We start from the raw sequence: 21,846 nt of genomic DNA on the forward strand, positions 1-21,846 counted from the left end.
TAATATTAATAACTACGGAACTAATAACAAAGACAGGTTAATTATTATATCGGTTGATACTTTTATCAGTGATCATTTTTGTCATATAATAAGTTGGTCTATATTTTTGTTATTGAAAGAAAAATGTTAAGTGAGACGCAACAAAGAATTGGATGTTTGTGAGTTTTGGAAGATAATATCTTTTGAGTTAAGGTTAAAATAAAAACGAAATAGAAGAAATGAAATATTAAATCAACGCGAGAAAAAAGTCTGATTCAAAAATAAATATTGACAATTTTATTAAAGGGGATTTCAAAATAAATTACTTAAACAAAAAAGAATAACTTCTGAATATTATATAAATAATCTAAAATGCCATAGCTATCATCATACCATTGTGTTTAGATTTTACATAAAGCAAGGATAGACTCATCTGTACCAGGTTGTCATTTTAGTAACATGCAAAACGAAAGATAAGAAGATCACATAATTATTTAAACTATTTGATTAAAGAGTCTCTAACATCACGCGAACAAACCACATAATTTATATATTACCATAAAATGGATAAATTTCATTAAATCGTTGGAAAAATTATTCATGCTAATTTCTAAACAAAACACCTTTTTATCTACTTCAGAACTTATATAATAGATGTTTATCCCCTTTTTGCTAATGAAGAGTTTAACACCATTGCAAGTGGACCAAAATGTTTATTTAATTTCTCATTTCTCTAATAAATCGTTAAATAACCAAAAGAAATATTGCAAATGACAGCTGCAACTAATTCTTCGAAGACAAATTGATATTGTATTTTCTGCCACACACAATCAAACACAATAATAAGCATAATACTTGAATTAACTTTTACCTTCAGGCAAAACATTTTTTTAGCTTTTCACCGAGCCTAAGAGAGCACAAAGTGAAAATCATATAAACTCTTTTTGATCCTCTCAAGGTAGTGTAAAAGGAAATGTCTGGTAGAATAAATGAACGAGTAATAAAGATTCTGCAAATTAATATTTTATTCAATTAGCTTCAAGGTTTTCTTACCATACTAAGTTAACTATATTAGTTTCTGCAGTTTTCCAATCTGATTATAAATTTTGTCTCAGCCATTGTTGACCATAGTTTCATACCACTTTTTTTTTTCCTTTGTGGAGTTTATGTCTTCTTGCTACTTCCCTTTCACTTGCCAAAGAAAAATGGAGTTCAGCACCCCAATCTATAAGAAATCTGAGATAAGGTGGAGCTCAGAAGAAGAAGGTGGTCCTGGACAAGTGAAATCGTATTCTTGTTCCTTCTGCAAGAGAGGGTTCTCTAATGCACAAGCCCTAGGTGGCCACATGAATATCCACAGAAGAGATAGGGCAAAGCTCAAGCAATCTTCTGAAGAAAGCTTGCTTTCGTTGGACATCTCAATCAAGACCACAAGTGATCACAGTAACGACCCTTCTGATTTGGAAGAGAAAATCTTGTTTCGGTTGGGTTCTGGAGAAGATCAGAAGCATGCTAGAAATCGAAAAATGCCATTCAATTTCCCTCTCAAAAGTGATCATGATTATGCACCAGAAAGGGGCATGTTGATTGGTTCAGCAGAAATTCCTTCTTTTGTTTTGGGGCAGCGAATTGAAGAGAACAAAGCTGATTTAGACCTTGAACTTAGGTTAGGGCTTCATCCCCAGGAGTCTGCAACGTTGAACACAAGATCGTTCTTTTGAAGTAGCGTTCCATGTGTGGAAGATCAGTGAAAAGTTGCTTTTATCTCATACCTAGCTCTTCTTCCAACTTATAAGGTATTTAATTACGTTTAAGAATTTAATTTTGATACAGTATGGATATTGTTTTCACTCACAGTACTGCATCAAAATTAAATTCTCTCTCTCTATATATATGTTTTGCTAGTTCAATAATGGGACGCTATGATGTGAAGTTTATGTTAATATTGCTTGTATTATTCTTCTGCTGTTATGTAGCAGATGGGTTTGTGATTTTCGTTTTGTCTTTCTTTTTTCTTCTTTTGGTGTTGTTATGTTATATCCACAGTGTACACTGTTTCTGTAATGATGCAACTATTATTTTAAGTTGTTGCTTCGGGTATTATATATAAGAGAGTTCTTTGTTGTTCCCAAAATATGATTACATAGCTGGTTTGATTTTATATTGCATGTTCCAGCTTAAATTTCTGTTATATAAGTAACATTTGATATACCAAAACGATATCGGATCAACACGAAATTATTTGAAGGAACAAGAAAAACAACAGAACTCAATATATCCAAGCAATTTGTGAAAACAGATTCACCTTGTCCCTTCTCCTTCATAAGTGAAACAAGATAACAGTCCATAATCTCATTATAACTTCATTTTGCATGCAATTTGACCAGTTCTCTTCAGAAATCTACGAAGGTTCATCGACTTCTGACCTAAGCTCCAAAATACCCCATTCACGATCTCATAAAAACTTGCTAGGTTTTACAATCTATTAGCTTAATTCTAATACTTTTCACTTTTTTCAAATAAAATATTTTGAAAATTTGCCATTGATTTTGATTTTTTTTTTTTCACCTCCTTGATAGCATCACTTTTAAAACGATGATTAGTTTGAGATCCATTGTTTAATTAACTCCACTTGTGGCAATTGAAGACCGCGGTTTCTAATTTTTCTCCTCTCACTAATTAACTTACTGAATTATCTAACCTTCAATTAACAACTTCTTTTTGCCTATAAAAATTTTAATGGTGTTATGAGGAATAAAATCGAAGGGGATAGAATTATAGTTTATACAGTATAGAATAAAAAACAGTGGCCAGAGAAAATACAAGTAGGGTTAATATGAGTCGGAGATAACAAATTTTTGAATCAAAAATATCACAAGTACTTGCATTATTGTCACAAATCTTATGAATTTGAATTTCTCTAAATAAAGAAAGGGTGGACACTTGGGTACGGAAAGGTGAAGAGGATGATCTATACACAATTAAAGATGCTTATATGAAGTTTTAGGACAACTGTAATGGAAAACATACAATCATGTTCACAACATTAAGGAGAGTGAAGGTACTACCATTTGGACAATACTTCATATAGAAATTCATGCTCAATAGAGTACTAAAGAAACTCTAAGACTTATGGGAAGTAATTTGGACAACGACTTATGCATTATGTGTGGGGAGAAGGTGGAAACAAATAGCCACTTGATTTTCAAGTATAAGATATCTATTAGCGTATGAAATTTGTGTGATTAACAAACACAGAACAAACATTTAACGTCTACGCATTCACGTCTAACATAGAGGGATCAAATATTAAAAATGATTGATGACATACTTGTAAATAAGTAATCAATACTTATGTTTGGCGCCCTAAGGTCACACGTAAATTTACGCCAGTTGCAGTCAAACCAGACGTAAATTGCGATATCAATGTCTAACCTTGGGGTCCTAGACAAAACGTTAAATTTTTTTATTTCAGATTCTCTTCTCCAATGCTTCCATCTTTGTGTACGAAACGATTTTCTCTTGTTTTCTCTGTGCGTGAAAGGGACGATGGCATCAAACCCATTAAAGGTATATTTCTCGTTTGCTTCAATTTTGAGTTTGCTTCCATTTTCATTTGCCTCCATTTTCATTTCCTGAAAGCTTGAAATCCACCCATTTGCAGCAGCGGTATGCGACAACTGTTTACAACAGTGGTGTACGTTTCTCGTATGCTTCCATGTTTGTTTGCCTCCATTTTCATTTTCTGAAAGCTTGAAACCCTCCCATTTGGGGCAGCATTGTGCTACAACGGTGTGCGACGATGGAGGACGGTGTGATCTCCAACTACAGTGGCGACGTGACGGTGGGTCTCCATCTAACTGTAACGGCTGCGTGAACCACCATCCACAGTGGTGTGCGATGAGTGACCTCCCAAAGCACCTTTTTTTCTGTTTGTTGCGTAAATTCATGTATGGTTATTTGCACCAAAAGTAAATTCACGTCTATTTTTTTATACAGACGTAAATTTATGCCTTTCAATTCTACGTCTAATCTAAACCATACATGAAAATCCAAAAGCGTCAGACATAAAAGGGTTTTTCTGTGTTAGTGACTATTGGGTAGGAGTGAGTATTTTAATTGTAATCAGACCATAACACTACAAAAAACATGTAAGTAACAACGATTATTTTTGCATTTTGCGTTGTTTTTAACTGTCAAAATTTTATACGTGATGGAACTAAACCAAAAAGCTAATATAATCTGGAAGGTATGGATAACTATTATATAATATATGGAACCCAAGAAATGATGTTGTATTTAGGAAAGTGAGGTTTGATGCAAAGAAAATACTATTTAGGCATGAATAAGGAGCTAAATTGAAAAGTTACTTTTTCATACTTTGGTTAGTATTTATGTTTTATACAAAGCATTAGAACATTACTGTGAGATGCAAAATGGAATGATAATAAAGAGGAGAATTATTAGACAAAGCTAGAAATAATAGGACAACTTAAAGCTAACAACTTGAAGTTAAGGGTAGGTATATTGTTTGGCTAACATAGGATGGAATAAGGCTCTACTAGCACATTTAGGACGGTATCATGGTGGTAATTTTAACAAAACATAGGACTGAAATTAAATAAAATAGAAGATAAATTATAAGAGGGTATAATTGGATTGATCTAAACCTCATTGGAATGATACAAAAAGGCATAGACTACTCAAATTTGTGAGCAATATTTTACCATTAGATAGTTTTTACAATAGTTTCCTTATTATTATTGTCTCTTTAAACAATATTTGTGGACTAGTGAGTGGGGACCATAGTGGAAGTCTTGCACTAATGGTCATGTAGTAACAATCTTGTAATGGTGTGTGTCAATCTCATACTGATGGTCTTGTGGCACAAACAAGAATTAAGGAGTAGAACCAATTATAATTCATTGTCAATAATCATTTCAATGTTAGCTTATCACACTTTGATCATCCTTCCATTTAGTTTCACCGATCATAAGTGCAAAAAGATTATTTAACTTTCCCTAATAGGTTTTGGTTTCAAGAAAAATATAGACTTTCAAACGTGGTGGCACTTTTGAAATTATTTGCACAACTATATGTAGGCTTTGGTTCTAAAATAACTTAAGCTTATATTGGTATAGACTTCGGTTCATTAAAGAATCGAAGCATATAATGATGCAATGCCATTTTTTAAAATATTTGCACAACTATAGAATTCAATTCTACAAAGAACCAAAGCTTATTATTAGCTAATCAAAGAATATACTTCAATTCTGCAAAAAAACCGAAGCCTATTCTTTTACCTAGGGTTAAACTTTTAAAAAAGTTACTTCCTTTCTACAACATTGCATCGTTGTAGAACTTTTGTATCTCCTATGCACTTGCAAAAATCCACACTCTTTCTTTTCCATTGCAACTAAATAATGTTAGTTTTAAAATGGTTGAAAAGCCAAGAAAGGGGGGTTGAATTGGCTAGTTAAAAATTTAGGCTATCTTTGCAAGCTAAAAATCACCTTTAATTGAATCAAATAGATCACCAAGTTATGATGCAAATAGTACTGAACTATACACTTTCAATCGATCAAAAATAGAGTTAACATATTGATTTTACTAAACAGATTTTGTTCTGGTATAATCAATCGATTGAAACTGAAAAATAGTCGACTGAAATACTAGGAAAAATGCAGAAATGCGAATTTGAATTTTAAACCAGAAACAATGTTCAAGAATGATCAAGACCAGTTCCAAATGATTATACAAACATGCTCAATGCTTCAGATGCTATGAAAACATGCAAGAACATGAAAAAGATGATTAAAGCACAAGTTCTTGAAACTTTAAAATGAAAATGCAAAAGAGAAAGGTTAGAGAAGAGAGGACACCACAAATTTTTATACTGGTTCACTCAAACCTGAGCTACATCCAGTTTGTCAAGGCAACCTTAGCTTGACTTTGCACTATTTCAAAAGTTTTATAAAGTATCCACCCTTACACTTCCAAAATATGCAAAAACACCACAAAGGACTCTTAAATCACACAAGAACCACACCAGCACAGCAAGAACCCTCTTGCAGACCTGGAAAACCACCAGGCACACACACAAAGCTTGAGAAAGATCAAACCTTGCCTACCACAAACCACTTTCTTCAAACTTCAAACCAAGCCAAAAGCTTCAAGAATTGATCCAAGATCAATCTTCAACAGTTGTAACACCTATGATCACGAAGGAGAGAGTTTCCACAAGTTTCCAGAACCAAATCGTGCTCTAAAATGATCAACTTACCTCTCTTTCGAAAATCACAACTTTTATAGTCAAACTGTTACGAAATTCAACAGGTTAATTTTCAAATCAATCGGTTGATTTCACTTGACTTAAGTGAAATCAGTCGATTAAAAACTAAATCAACTGATTGAATTTGTTGCAGTTTAAGACTACTGCAGCCAACCTTTTAACATGTTAAAAGAGACATTTTAACCTGTTGAAAAACCATTCAACAGATTAAAAACACAACAAAGACCAAACTACATCTAATTAATGCTTTAAGGTCTACAACATGAATTACAAACTACAAGTACACTTTCTTAATGATGTAACTACATGGAGAGCACACATTCCAGCCTTGATCACCATGGATATCATCAAATCTCCTTTCCTTCATCAATGTAGGCTTCATTCCAATGGTTATGGCTTCAAGATAGTTCAAAAGCGCTTCATTCAATCTTCATCAAATCTTCAAGAAGCAAACCACTTTGGCTTCTCATGTCAACAAATAAGCCATTGTTGGTCTCCTCCTTACACGAAACCCTTCTCCATTATCATTTACAGTTGTCGCGAAGCATCTTGTTCACTTACCTCTCCCTTTCCATTCTTGGTCGTCATGAATCATCTCTTGTTGCTTGGAAATTTGTTTTCCTCTTTCTCACATTTGTTTTAGTCTGTTTAATGTTTGTTTGCAACGAGGACTCATGATGTTACGCATTTTGGTCTTCGTCACTAGTTCGTCAAGGTCACGCATTGCTTGTTGATGCCTTAGTCCATTGCCTACGCCTTCTCCTTCCATGTTTTAGGCATTGCTCATTGTGTTGCCCACCTCATATACGTGTAGCCTCTCATTTTTGCATTCCATTATTTGAAGCACACTCACATTTCTACATTTAAATTATTTCAATTTTCTTTAATTCACAAATAGGCTTCAATTGCTTCCGTAACCGAAGTCTAAAACCTCACTTTTTACTCTCTTTGATATGTTTCGATTGGAGAACTGAAGTACAACCCCAAAAATAACTAGTAACAATTCTCTTTCCTATACTAGTGAATTGTTTGACAATGTGCGAGCTTAATTTCTAGTAGTTTTCTTTTAAATCATAGATTCAAGGTTTAATTACATTTTTTGTTCCTGTTTTCGTCTAAAAAATCAAATTGGTCTTCCAATTTTTTAAGTCTCAATTTGGTCCCGATCTTTAAAAAATTGATGTAATTTGGTACTTTTTATTAAATTTCTTGAAACAAATCAATGGTGTTTCATCAAAATTGAAGTTGTTAATTAAGATGGTTTGTTTTGTTGGTGTAATTAACATAATCCTAATGCCAATTTTTATGAAAAATTATTGATCAACTTCAAGAAATTTAACAAAAATATGACCAAATTGTATTAATTTTTCAAAATCGAGACCAAATTGAGACTAAAGAAAAACTAGAAGACTAACTTAACATTTTTTAGACGAAAAGAGAGACCAAAAGAGTAATTAAACCTAGATTCAATATTGGACCATAAATCATAAGATTTAATGTATCACTACAAGAAAATCTCTTATTAGTGACCAATGTTAGGGATTAAAAAAATAATTAGTCACTATAATAACCAATTTAGATACCAATTTATAAACTAAAAATTATTGGTAACTAAAATAGTTTTTAAATTGGTCGCTATAATGAATTGATTCTTAAATTGGTCACTAACATTTTAGTTACCAAGGTTTTAGCTACCAAAAAAATTAGTTTCTAAATTTGCCTCAGTGATTAATTTAGATACAAATTTAGAGACCAATTTTTTTATAACTAATGGCAATGATCAATTTAAAGATCAATTAACTACAATAACTAATTTAAAAACTATTTAATAATTTTTAATTTTATAAATTAATATATAAATTAGTCATTGTAGTGACTAATTATTCTTTCTAACTATAACTAAAATTGGTCACCAGTAAAATGTTTTGTATGTGTATTTGAACATACTTTTGAATCACCACAACTTGTTCTTTGTTGGTCTTCTCTACTAGCTTCACGTTCACGTACATAGGCACGTGTAACTCCTTCCAATATGAAAGATCTTCCATTATTGATTTCCAAAACAAGTAGTTATCATGTGAGTGACTCCTTTCATCATCATAAATCACACAGTTTGCTCCCTTGAAATGATAAAACTTTGATATCATCATTGGGAAACTAAGTAGGTCATGCAAAAAGGAAAAACCCTTCATATATGTAGCTTAAAACAACCTTATACCTTATGAGAAAAATAATAAAATATAATAATAACACACCCTCTTTTTTTAATGTATAGAACTCACTCGATGTGAAAAAAAAAAAGGAAAATCAGAATCAACATAAATAATTACGAGAGTAGCATTACGAAAGGATCTCTCTTCTCGAGAGATGGTATACTAATTCATTTTTTATTGGATGACTCATAGCAATCTTGAATCTCTTTTTTTCCTCAATCGTTTTTCATCTTACTATTGTTTAACTTATAAGTAATTAGTTTTCTCTTTTATGTATCTTTTTTACTCTCTCAAACTCTGTTTATAGTCAAGATTGCAACTAAATATATATTAAATGTTATTCACCTTTCCAAAAAATAAATGTATATTTCCAATTGTCAAAGAAATAATTTCAAAATTTTAAAATAAATTATTTTCTATATATGCATAGAAAATTGCTTTCCATGATCAAGGAGACCGATAATTGAGGAAGATATTTCCAACATATGTTTAGTTATGTCAACTTAAATATACTAAATTCCGTTGAATTATTATATCCTATTTATCAAAAGTTTTCTATTAATAGTTTTTAAATAGAATATTTAATTTATTACATAAAATATATTAATTAACTTCTATGTTATAATATTTTTAAATAAAATAAAAGAAACTTTAAATAAAGAGATTGTTAAAGTGACCATTAGAAAACTAAATTACGCAATATATATATATATATATATATATATATATATATATATATATATATGAAATCAATCAATTTCAATATTATTTTTAATAAAAGTAGGTTAGTTCAGTATATTATTATTATTGATGGGCTGGTACGTACAAACAATTCTTGTTAGCATTTAAGAGCTATTTTCCATTTCCCTTTTAGTAGAAGGCTTCAACTTATTGCTTACGCTAAATTTGTATATGGAAAAGTTGGTAACAGCATGTTCAACATTTGACTCCTTTTGTCTCATGGTGGTACGTTTTCAGTTAAGAAAATGGGCAAAACTCTTGCTTTGAATGGCCATGTATGGAGACAAAACTTTGTCATCAATGATAAAGACTAAGAATAGAACATGCTAATTATATATATCCGGGTACATATTTATGTTCGAATTCGATTGAGACATGTTTGTCTGAGATCAAATTAGATTAAGTTGGGCTCCATCTCTTCGCCAAAATCATGTTTTCTCAGGCTGAAATTCTGAGTGACCACTTACGAAAAACAATCACTTTAACGTTCGAAGTTACGAAATATCTGCGTAAAATTGTTGTCACAACCACTACAAGCACAATCCAACTTCGCAGACAAAATTAACACTTCAAAACTAGCGGTAAATAAAGACACAAATACTGAGTTTGGGAGATAAAACTGTTGGTGTGTCTAAAAACAGAAAATGCACGTCTAGTGTCAATGAACATTAAAATCAAATAAAATTAGTTTAATGTAGTAACTTATTTTAAAATAAAAAGAACTTGAAAACATAAGATAATTGGAGATAAAAGCAATAATAATATGCAAGAATTGTTTACCAATTAAAGAGATTTATGCACATGGGAGGAAAATTTGAAAGCAGCCAATAATAAAAGAATTTTCGAGAGAAAAAAGTAAATACATAATTATAAAGTCGCACGTTGTAATTTATAACTTTAATTTTAATTTCCAAAGAAGGAAAGAAATAATTTTCCATTAAAGAGTGAGGTTGAAACTCATCAAATGAGTAAAATTGAATTAATTAGGCACAAATATTTGTACTAATATTGATTTGACTTTAAGGGTTGATCTGATATAGGAGTAGTAGGCACCCATATCACATTTCCTTCCTTGCTTGCCACCTATATTAAAATGGAAAACGTTCAAGCCACTAACTACATATACTCTCAACAACAACAAATACATTGTACGTTTTTGTGTGCATATATTATATATAACATCATATAATATATATCATATCCTTTCCACTTTCATTGTTGCTCCACAACTTGAATCTCTTTAATCTCCAATGTCTGCTGCTGTGGACTCAGTTCGAGACCCTTTCAAAAAGTCATGGAAAACCCTTCGTTTTCCCAACATCAAACCCACCGAACTTCTCTTTTTCTTCTTCAAAGCTGGTCTTGCAGCTTCAACCTTCTTCCTCATAACCCTAGTTTTTCATCTTACACTATCCTACAACCAATCCCATTACCATAACAACAACCACACATCCTTCAAATTCATGCTCCAACAGCAGAAAACCACTCACCAACAATCACCCACCAACATCTCCCACCTCTTCTTCGGTATTGGCGGCTCCGTCGCCACGTGGGACACGCGCCGCCGATACTCCGACATGTGGTGGCGCCGCGGTGTCACCAGAGGCTTCGTGTGGCTGGACAGCCATCCCTCTTTGAACGCGACGTGGCCCGAGACTTCACCGCCGTATAAGGTGTCCGGTGACACGTCGGCGTTCCGGTACACGTGCTCGTACGGGTCTCGATCCGCCATTCGCGTGGCGCGGATTGTGAAAGAGAGCTTCGAGCTGGGGTTGGAAAACGTGAGGTGGTTTGTCATGGGTGATGACGACACCGTTTTCTTCACCGACAACCTGGTTATGGTGTTGTCGAAGTATGATCATAATGAAATGTACTACGTGGGTGGGAATTCTGAGAGTGTGGAACAGGATGTTATACACTTTTACACTATGGCGTTTGGTGGTGGTGGGTTTGCTATAAGTTACCCTTTGGCGAAGGAGTTGGTGAGAATTTTGGACGGTTGCATTGATCGTTACGCAGAGTTTTATGGGTCTGATCAGAAAATTCAGAGTTGTATCAGTGAGATTGGCGTTCAGGTCACCAAAGAACCAGGTTTTCATCAGGTTTTCATCTTTTTCTCTCTATATTTGTTTGTGTTTGAAAGTCACATTATCAGAAATTAAGTTTGAGTTTTCCGTTATGGTTTAATAGATTTTATGATTTTAGACGGTTTCCAATATTACTATTATAATAAAACTTGCTAATGGGAGATTCAGTGAGATAATCAAGGTATCCAGTAATCAAAAACTTAATTCTACAAATTTTGAGTTACAAGGAATGAAATGTTGATTGAAAACATTTTTACATTCAATTATAACATCTTATACTTTTTCTACAGCTCTTTTAATCATGTTTGAAATAACTAATATTTATTTAGAAGATAAAATGAAATAAAACGAGTATACTTTGGCACATATTATAGTATTTATTCTGAAATCAATTTATTTAATGGTAAGTGCAAAAATTGTTTCAAGCAATTTTCAATATATTCTTTTGAAAATCAATTTTTACTGGTTCTATCAAATCACTGATTTTGCTATTACAGGTAGATATACGTGGGAATCCATATGGATTGTTAGCGTCACATCCGGTGGCCCCGTTGGTTTCCTTGCACCACTTGGATTACGTGGATCCGATATTTCCCGGTATGACCCGTGTCGACGCCGTTAAAAAACTGGTAACCGCCTACAAAACAGATACGGGTCGGGCCCTACAGAAAAGCTTCTGTTACGACCTCAGACGAAACTGGTCCGTTTCGGTGTCATGGGGCTACAGCGTTGAGATATACCCGTCTCTACGCACGGCCAAGGAACTAGAAACGGCGTTTCGGACATTCCGCACGTGGCGGAGCTGGAGTGATGGGCCGTTTACTTTCAATACCCGAACCCTTAGTTCCGACCCGTGTGAGAAACCAGTCGTGTATATGCTGGATCGGGTTCTCAGCTTGGACGGGGACATGACCCGGTCTATCTATAGAAGGCTCGAAAACTCACCGGGGAACGTTTGCACGCGTGATGACTACGCGCAGGCTTTAGACGTGCAATACGTCGACGTTTTTGCTTCACGCTTTACGCCGGATGTGTGGAAAAAGGTGTGTGATGTTTTTCCAGCGCGTGTTTTACGAAGACGTTCTTTAGCACATATTTTATTAGCAATTAAATTTGGAAAAGTATAACATTGTTTAATTCATTAAATTTATGCTTTAACTAAAAGATGTGGGTGAATGAGCAGGCGCCACGTAGGCAATGCTGCGAGGTAATGAAGGGCTCAGATGGAGTGAACAATAATAGCGTGGTTGGCGTGAAGATGAGAGGGTGCCATCGATTCGAGAGTGTGACTCCTCTGTAGAAAATTGGAAGAGATAAGGAAGAAAATTTGATTGAATTTGTGGAAGGGCAACAGTGATGATGATTGAACCATGGTCAGAGCAAGAGGAATATATGCAAGTGGTGATCGAAAGACTAAAACGACGCACGTTTGTTGTATTCTACTACTCCATTTATATGTATGTATGTATATATGATTTTGAGAGATTGAGAAGACACATTTATGAGAAGTCAAACTTGTCTTAAAACATTACTCGTACATAGTAATTCATAGCTTTTTCTTTTGTATTTAAATTGCATTCAGATAATAGGTTTCCAAACACTAAAGATATAAGAAGTTAAATATGGTGGTTCTTTTAGGTGAACCAATACTATGAAGATATGAGTTAACGACTATATTCAAAGATGGAATGGTTTACTAGGTTGCCCACCTAAACCACCCATTATCAGGATTTTTTTTTTCTTTTTCCAACTAAAGAAAGGAATATATATATATATATATATATATATATATATATATTTGTTTTACATATACACTAAATAATAATGGTTGTAACATATATACTAAATAACAATGGTGGTAACACGTGTAATTTGGTATAGTAGAATAACATTATCTTCCATTCATCGGTTCGCGATTCGATTATAGGTTGGTACATATAAAACTAGTAGTTAAGGGTTGTAGCTTGTACTTTTTTTTAAAGGATTTCAGTACTCTGATGCTCTACTTTTATTATATTTTTTTTTTGGATAAAGAAAAAAATAAAATTTTGTTTGAGTAAAATATTAAAAGTGATTTATTAAAATAAAAGTTACTACCATTTTGTATATTGCTGTTAAAGAAACAAATTTGAAACAATAAAATAATTAAATCATGTATAATTATAAATTAAATTTTAATTATTAATTTTGATGGAGAAATTGAATACTTAAAAGATAACAATATTAGTGATACATTCAATTAGAAACATTTAATTTGACCAAACGATATTAAAATTAATGTCACGTGTATTTGTGAATTTTTTTAAATTCTTGATTTTTTTTTTTGAATTTTTTTTTTAAATTTTGTTTTTTGAATTTCTGTTTACACATGTCAAGTTGTATTATGTGTTAAAATGATTCAATTTTTTTGTCTCTATATTTATTTTTAATTTTAATTTAGTTCTATTTTTTGTAAAAATGAGATAATATTGTTCTTCTTTAAATTGAAATTCAATCTACTCTTTGTACAAATCTTATCATGATATTCTTACTAAAACTAAAATTTTTATTAAATATTTCTAAAAATATTTTAAATTAACTTTAAGATCTACTTTGATGTTATTTTTATATCTCTTTTCCTATTTTTTCACTTTATTAAGTATTTAATAATTATTGTAATGCGATTCTTTTCAAAAAATAGATGGAAGATCTTAAATTTTTATAATATATATATATATATATATATATATATATATTACCGAGGTTTGGTAGAATTAAATCTAAGAATACGTCAACTTGACATTTGATCCATCATTCAAATCCTTATTAATACGAAGGTCAACTATCTTAGTAAAAGATAAATAAATTTATATTTTTTATGTTTATCCTATGTAGGGGCGATTCAAGAATTTGAGAGATCTAAAGCAAACTTAAAAAATGAGATCTTTTATTTAAAATTTATTTTATGCAAAAAAAAAATAGGCCTTTGAATATAATTTGATGAAGAAAAATGCCTATAATGTATGTCTATCATTGATTTTAATAGAACATTTTTTTTTTACAAATAAATCTCTCAAATATGTATCAATATTCTTCCATTAGCTTGAATCATATATGTGTGTGTGTGTGTGTGTGTGTGTGTGTGTGTGTGTGTGTGTGTGTGTGTGTGTGTGTGTGTGTGTGTGTGTGTGTGTGTGTGTGTGTGTGTGTGTGTGTGGGTGTGTGCGTGTGTGCGTGTGTGCGTGTGCGCGTGTGCGCGTGTGCGCGCGTGTGTGCGTGCGTGCGTGCGTGCGTGCGTGTGTGCGTGTGTGCGTGTGTGCGTGTGTGTGTGTGTGTGTGCGTGTGTGCGTGTGTGTGCGTGTGTGCGTGTGTGTGCTTGTGTGCGTGTGTGTGCGTGTGTGTGTGTGCGTGTGTGTGTGTGTAGCTCATTTTTGTCATGTGATTAAAGCTCAATTATTCTCTTCTTATGGATTTTTAAATAATCGATTTAAATTTTTTTGTTGACATATCTACATATTTTTATATAAAATAAAGAAATATAATATATAAAATACTACTAAAGATAAGTATACGAAACTAATGGATTTAAACAATAAAACCTGGTTCAAGTTGTGAAGAAAGTAAACTTGGTAGTAGACACTCAACTCAAGTAAGTGTCTTTCTCTTTCTCAAGTATCTACTTTTTCACGAACCTGCAAAGTTTATTTTAAGATTAATCATTAATAAAAATAATAATAAAAATTATTGCTCTTCTCAACTTGATAATAAATCTTATTATTCCTAAACTTAAATTATCTTTTTACAGGAAACTCAACTTGGAATCAGACTCTAATTAATCTATGGATGATGATACTATGACTCTCATTTTTTGACTCTCATCCTTTACTCCTTGATGTGACTTAGTGTGAGTCATTGATTAATGTACCAATATCTTTTCTTTGAAAGAATCAATGGTCCACACTAAGCCGCATCAGGGAGTAAAGGATGAGAGTCAAAGTATAATGTTCCTTAATCTATTATCCACAAAAAAAAAAAGACTAAACTTTAATCTAATTAATAGTTTTGTAGCAAAATTTCAATTTCTCGTCAACATACATGCAAAAAAAAACTCTCGAGAAACATGTAAATCTAAAAGTACAGAAAAATGAAATTGGACAAAAGATACACATTTCTAATTCTAATACAATTCCAACAAACAGAATAAAACAACATCAACACAAGTAGAAAGAAAAAACATATTAATCATAATTGAAGATGAAAATATTGGTACAACATGAGATTCAAGAAATATTATCTACCAAAAGTCTAATCTTAAACAAGGACTCTAGAGTATAAGAAAGAAATTAGAGACAACAGAAAGCACACATAGATAAAGAAAGAAAATAGAATCAATATTGATTATAAGAAAATAAAAATAATTAATTATTGTCTTTTTCATAAACAAAATCATAATTTATTAAAAAAATATTTTAACTCATTAAATATAATTTTTAATACCAATAAAAATTAGCAGACGCTAATAATAATTTAATTAAATTTTATTTTCATACATAAACTTATAATTAATTTAATAAAATTTTATTAGTAATAAAATATTATTTTTGAGGCTTTTTTTGTCTTAAGCAAAATTTTATAATTAATTTAATAGAGATATATTAATAAAAAATAAAAATTGAGACTTTTTTCTTAAATATAATATTATAATTAATTTAATAAAAAGATATTAATAAGAAAAAAAATTAAAGACCTTTTTTTTTTAACCTAAAGTAAATGCTTCACTCTTTATTCTTGAGACGACACTGATCGTATGAGATTATTGATTATTATCCTTGAACTATATTTCTATATTTGTATAACGATATCTTTAAATTTGAAAGATAAATTATTTGTAACCACTTTGACTATAAATAGAAAGACACACCCAAGATTATGGCACTTAGATTTTACAACCTGAAGTACGGTTAACTTTAAGTTAAATTATTCGACCTCTACATTTATTCTTCCATCTAGGACACTCAGCTTTTTAGTGGAACAATATTAATATTGTTGTTAAATTGTAATTAATTCAATATTTAGTTATACTAATATTATAATAAAATATATTTGGATATAATTAAATATTTATAACATTAAAATTATAATTAATAGTAGTCAAAATAATTAAATATAGAAATTTAATATAATGTTATGAGTTTACTAAAGTTATTAACTTCTGTAATTTTATTTTATTAATATTTTTAGTAGTTAATGGATATAATATTTTCATGCTATTTTATTCGTAAATTTTTTTTCTAAAGATTATCATACTTGTTAAACAAGAAAAAAATTTGTATCAATACATGTTTTATTATTTATATACAATTATCTATAAAATTTAATTAATGTTTTAAAAAAATTAGATTAATATTAATAAAATATTAATTTTAGATCATTAAAATTTAATTAAAATATAAATAAATATTGCAGAAGGTAATTATTTTAATAAATTCATAATTTTATATTAAACTATTATAACTAATTTACATTTTATAATATTTTTTATTCATGTTACTTAAATACAATTGATTTTTGGTTTCTCCTTTTAAATATCTTAATGTTATATAGTTTAAGTATTTTTTGTAATAAGATTTTGGAAGTGATCATTGTATACTTAAGCATTAGACAACTCAAATTTGTTTTAGAAAAAAAAATGTTCCTTTCAAAAATCATGTTTTCAAAAAGTTTTATTAAAAATCGTTAGTTGTTTATAAATAAATGACTTTAAAAGTGTGAAAAAAAAATTAGGAATGTTACAAAGTGTACTACGAAAAAATGAATAATACATTAATATTAAGCTAGGTTGCCTTTAAGATGATTACTCGATTATATATGAAGGTGGTGAATGTCTCGTGTTATTTGTGCTAGGTTGCCTTTAAGTATGTTCGGACATGAGGAGAATTAATCTATCTCCTTTTCACTTCCCTTTGTATTAAGAAAATTATATATATATATATATATATATATATATATATATATATATGAGAAAAAAAACTTAATGACATTGTGAAATGGAAAATTGTTCATGTGATTTAAAAGAGAAAAAAATAAAGTTTCATTCAATACATAATTACTATTGCAAAATATGCTTCTTCCTTTTTCAAGTTTGTTATTTTGTGTGAAGACCTTAAAATGTTAAAAAAAATAACATAAACACATTGTCATAGTTCCTTTATTCTCATAAACACATTATTGCTGACGACGTTGAGTGGTACCGCTAAATGCAAACTCAACAGAAAGTTCCTAGAAGGCTGACTCTAAGTGGCACCTTTTTCTTGTTAGGCACTGATGAAGTCAGATAGCCCTTGATGCTCTAGCGTTGAGCACCACTTTTGGTAATAAGCGATGACTCGCTAAATATTTTCTCTTATGTGTGATTTGTTGAGATGTTATGATCCTTTTCACTTTCTAAGAATTTTTTAAGGGATCTAGATAGAATATGTTTTAGAGTTTATGCTTGTATGAGTTAGTAGTATTCCATATTATGATGAATTTGTGATTAATTCTATGAGTGATGATATGTGTGTGGATATTGCCTAGTATTCTTTGAATATGTATATGATATGAGGTGGAAAGGATTGTTTATTTATGAATTATGATTAAGGAATAATGCAATTCTATCGTATGGACAATGTGTTAAGTTACATGAAAATGGTGATAGAAGTAAGGGATGATTATTATGTTAGAGAAAATTGAAAAATAAAATGTGAATCTTCTGAAAAGATTTTATCATGGTATATGTATAAATTTTCTTGTGTCCCTAAACTCTACCAGACTCCCAAACTCATAGAGATGCAATTGGTAGGGACACTTCTTGAAGTTATCCTTAAACTCTACCAAACTCTCAGACTCATAGAGATTGAGGTTTTGGGTAGTAAAGAGTGCAGGAGACTCATAAAGATTGAGGTTTTGGTTAGTGAAGAGTGCAAGAGACTAATATAGCTGGTTTAGGAATCATGGATTCCTTCTCTATTAAGTTACAGTGAGTTAATCTCGTGGAGAAGATTATGGATTGGTAAATTATGGATCTGTTTTAAGTTATCATATTTTAAAAATTGGAAGATTTTATGGAAATTTCCACGGATACCTAGCTTTAGTGTCCAAGCAATTGCATTATTCCGGATATTTAGTTTAGAAATTTTTTAGTCTTGCATATATAAATGTGTGACTATATAACCATGTGATGAAATTTAAATTTATCAATAATAAAAGTATTTATATATATATATATATATATATATATATATATATATATATATATATATATATATATATATATATATATATATATATATATATATATATATATATATAAAAGTCCGTCCATAAAACAACCGCATAAATATTTAATAGCGGCTAGGTTAAGAAACTTGGGAGTAAAATATATTTAGTTTTGACTGAGAGACCTAGTGAGAATTTAAAAAATAAAATTGTGGGTGAAGAAAAAATGTTTGGAGGTGCAGAAAGAAACCCTTTGACATTTGAGGTTCTTAGGTTGGGTCCATTAGACTTCGCTGGTGGAATCTAATCCCACGTTAAAAACCTATTAAACTCATTATGTTGGGTCTAATGTTAAAGAATTAATTATATATATAAATTTAAAATTGATTTTCAATGAAAATAACTTTGAGTAACTTCCATGTTGAATGCAAAAAATATATTGAATTTAATATTTTAACATGCTCAACATAAGACCAACAAGTAAGCATGAATAGCAAATTAATATTTTGACATGTTTTCCATGATCCAACTTGAATATAAGCACGCACATCAGAATTTCGTAGATATAATATAAAGTTTTGGGTTGATTTCTTTTTTTCAGTTTAACCATGCGGCGATTCAACGGAGGAACTAAAAATGATTGACATTATTTACCTGTTCTGATTGGACCAGAACAACGAAATATGCCTCAAACCAATATTGTACAACCCAATAATTGATTTAGTTATTCATAAGGTGGTTATTTGAGACCTGGAATCATTTAACAAAAGAAAATGGTTATTTTAAAAGCAAAAAAATATATAAGAATTTGACAAAAGCACCCCACCAGCCAACACACAAGCCACCACCAAAATTCAGTCAAAATTTAAATAACGAACATTGTCGTGAAAGTTTAGAAACCACAAATCAATATTACAACGTCGTCGAAGGGAAAGGGGTTGGTGACGCTCTCAACCATGGCTCCTTGTCCCGGCGCCGCCAACCTCTGCTGCCTCTTCATCCAAGACGAACCCTCCCCGCCTGAGACCCTGGGCGTCCTCGCATTCGACGCCGCCAAAACCATGTGCCGCCTCCTCTCCCTCTACCACTCCCTCACCCCCCACGAAATCGTCCACCTCCGCCGCAACATCATACGGTCCAAATCCGTTTCCTATCTCAACTCCCGCGACGAATGCTTCCTCCTCACCCTCGCCTGCGCCGAGCGCCTCGAGGACCTCAACCTCGCCGCCGCCACCGTCTCCCGCCTCGCCGCCCGATGCTCCGACCAAAACCTTGCCTGCTTCGAAGCCCTAGACGCCCGCAAGCTGGAGTTCGGAACCCGCGAAGTCGAGAAGAAGATCGAGAGCATGGAGAAGCTCGTGTTCGCAACCAGGAGCCTCCACAAGGCCATGGAGAGCCTCACGGAAATGGAAGCGTCGGAGAAAAAAATGCAACGGTGGCGAAACATTAGGGCGAACAACGGCCTCAAGGTCAAGGTGGAATGCTTCAATGACAGAATCATGTTTTATCGGAGACAGATTATGTATTTCAAACAAGTCTCCCTTTGGGGCCAGACATTCGACAAGGTTGTCGGACTCATGGCGAGGATTGTTTGCATTGTCTACAATAGAATATGCACCGTTTTCAGAATCTTCATCACGGGTAATGTCGCCAGAAATATCAACCAGAAGAGGAGGAATAATAACCGCCCCAGGGTTGCTAGGTCGCCGGAGAATTGTTGTTGCCGCGTTGAACATCGCGAGTTGTATAGGTTGAACCTCTTTTTATTCGAGCAAACCGAGGAGCAGTTGTTCATTCGGAAGCGCGTGTGGGGTTGTTGTCACGTGCAGAAGACCACTCCCACCGGGGTTTTCCGGTACCACCAAACGCCTACCCAGGGAGGCGCAGAGGCGGCGCGGAACAATCGCGTGATGCGGCTGGCGCCGCCGACGACGGTGGGCGGGGCGGGGCTCTCGCTGCGGTACGCGAACGTGATTATGTTGGCGGAACGGTGCATGAACGCGCCTGATGCTACGATTGGGGACGATGCGCGCGCTGCGTTGTATGAGATGTTGCCTGGGAGGTTGGAGCTGAAGTTGAGGCAGAAATTGAGAGAGGAGTGGTTGGAATGGAGGAAACTGAAGGGTGACGGAGATGGGCTGTCGGCGGCGGTTAGACGGTGGCACGACGAGGTGGCGGAGGTTATGGAGTGGTTGGTTCCGGTGGCTCATGACATGGTGAGGTGGCAGACGGAGAGGAACATGGAGAAGCAAAAGTTTGAGACGCGGCCAACGGTGTTGTTGTTGCAGACTTTGCACTATTCGGATTTGGAGAAGGTGGAGGAGGCCATTGTGAAGGTGTTGGTCGGGTTGAGTTATATGTATTGGTGCAGAAAATCATGATGCCTTTTGTGTTTTTCATATTTCAAATTTCATCTTATTCTTTATTTATTTTTTTCATTTCTAGTTGTATACACTAACAAGTCTGAAGATTCATGCCTACAAAAATTTGTCATTGCATGTAGAAATTGAAATTGTATTTGTCTATAAATCATATGTGGAATCATCAAATTCTAGATCATTATCAAGGGCTGACTTGCTTCAATGTCTTCATCAATGCACTAATGGCTACCTTATGTGAAGCCCTTGAGCTGGTTGAAGGGACAATGCTATGGTGTGGAAGGGTGACTCTTATAAGACATATAAACTATATATATGATATATGACACTTATATTGCTGAATAAAATCTCACAAGCCCAATTGCGTGTGACTCTTATATACTCAGGAGAAATTAAAAAAATTTCGCAATACTATCAATAAATTTTAGTATAAAATAAAATGCATTTCTTTTGGCTTTTAGACTTTCAATTAACTCGTGTGTTCTTTAAGCTTAAAATTCTGTCTCTCACATTTGATTTTTATTTCATTTGCTACCTCATATACCTTTTCAAATTCATGCTCATTTCCTTATGTTATTCTTGTCTAGTAACTCATAATTTTGCCATTTCACTTTAAACATAGAGATATAAAGGGCAATAGTTTTTTAAGCTACATGCTAATAGCTATCGATAAAATGCTGGTTGAAAAAAAGTAATACTCCTGTTGTTTTTATTATAAGTTTATTGTAAGCCATATTTTATAAAGGATTGATGGTATTGTTTTTATAAGACATTTTATAGTCATATATATATATATATATATATATATATATATATATATATATATATATATATATATATATATATATATATATAAATAATAATCCTTTTCTTTTTCTTATTAAATATTAAGAGAATGTTTATTTTTTTAGAAATGAAGA

At 32.3% G+C, this 21,846-nt stretch overlaps 3 protein-coding genes across 3 annotated transcripts; all 3 read left to right on the forward strand.

Moving 5' to 3' along the window:
• Positions 1–1,145: 1,145 nt before the first annotated feature.
• Positions 1,146–1,700, forward strand: LOC114183625 (uncharacterized). Its single transcript, XM_028070707.2, has one exon. The coding sequence runs from the start codon at positions 1,146–1,148 to the stop codon at positions 1,698–1,700; it is 555 nt and encodes a 184-aa protein (XP_027926508.1).
• An 8,711-nt stretch (positions 1,701–10,411) lies between these two features.
• On the forward strand, positions 10,412–12,884 carry LOC114185803 (glycosyltransferase (DUF604)). Its single transcript, XM_028073723.2, has 3 exons — positions 10,412–11,327; positions 11,810–12,355; positions 12,496–12,884. The coding sequence occupies exons 1-3, from the start codon at positions 10,476–10,478 to the stop codon at positions 12,610–12,612; spliced, it is 1,515 nt and encodes a 504-aa protein (XP_027929524.2). The 5' UTR covers positions 10,412–10,475; the 3' UTR covers positions 12,613–12,884.
• A 6,404-nt stretch (positions 12,885–19,288) lies between these two features.
• On the forward strand, positions 19,289–21,233 carry LOC114186291 (protein PSK SIMULATOR 1-like). Its single transcript, XM_028074348.2, has one exon. The coding sequence runs from the start codon at positions 19,505–19,507 to the stop codon at positions 20,927–20,929; it is 1,425 nt and encodes a 474-aa protein (XP_027930149.2). The 5' UTR covers positions 19,289–19,504; the 3' UTR covers positions 20,930–21,233.
• The last annotated feature ends 613 nt before the right edge of the window (positions 21,234–21,846 follow it).

This window comes from Vigna unguiculata, chromosome 5, assembly GCF_037176805.1.
Source record: "Vigna unguiculata cultivar grain cowpea cultivar isolate G323 ecotype 2 chromosome 5, ASM3717680v1, whole genome shotgun sequence".
Taxonomy (NCBI): domain Eukaryota; kingdom Viridiplantae; phylum Streptophyta; class Magnoliopsida; order Fabales; family Fabaceae; genus Vigna; species Vigna unguiculata.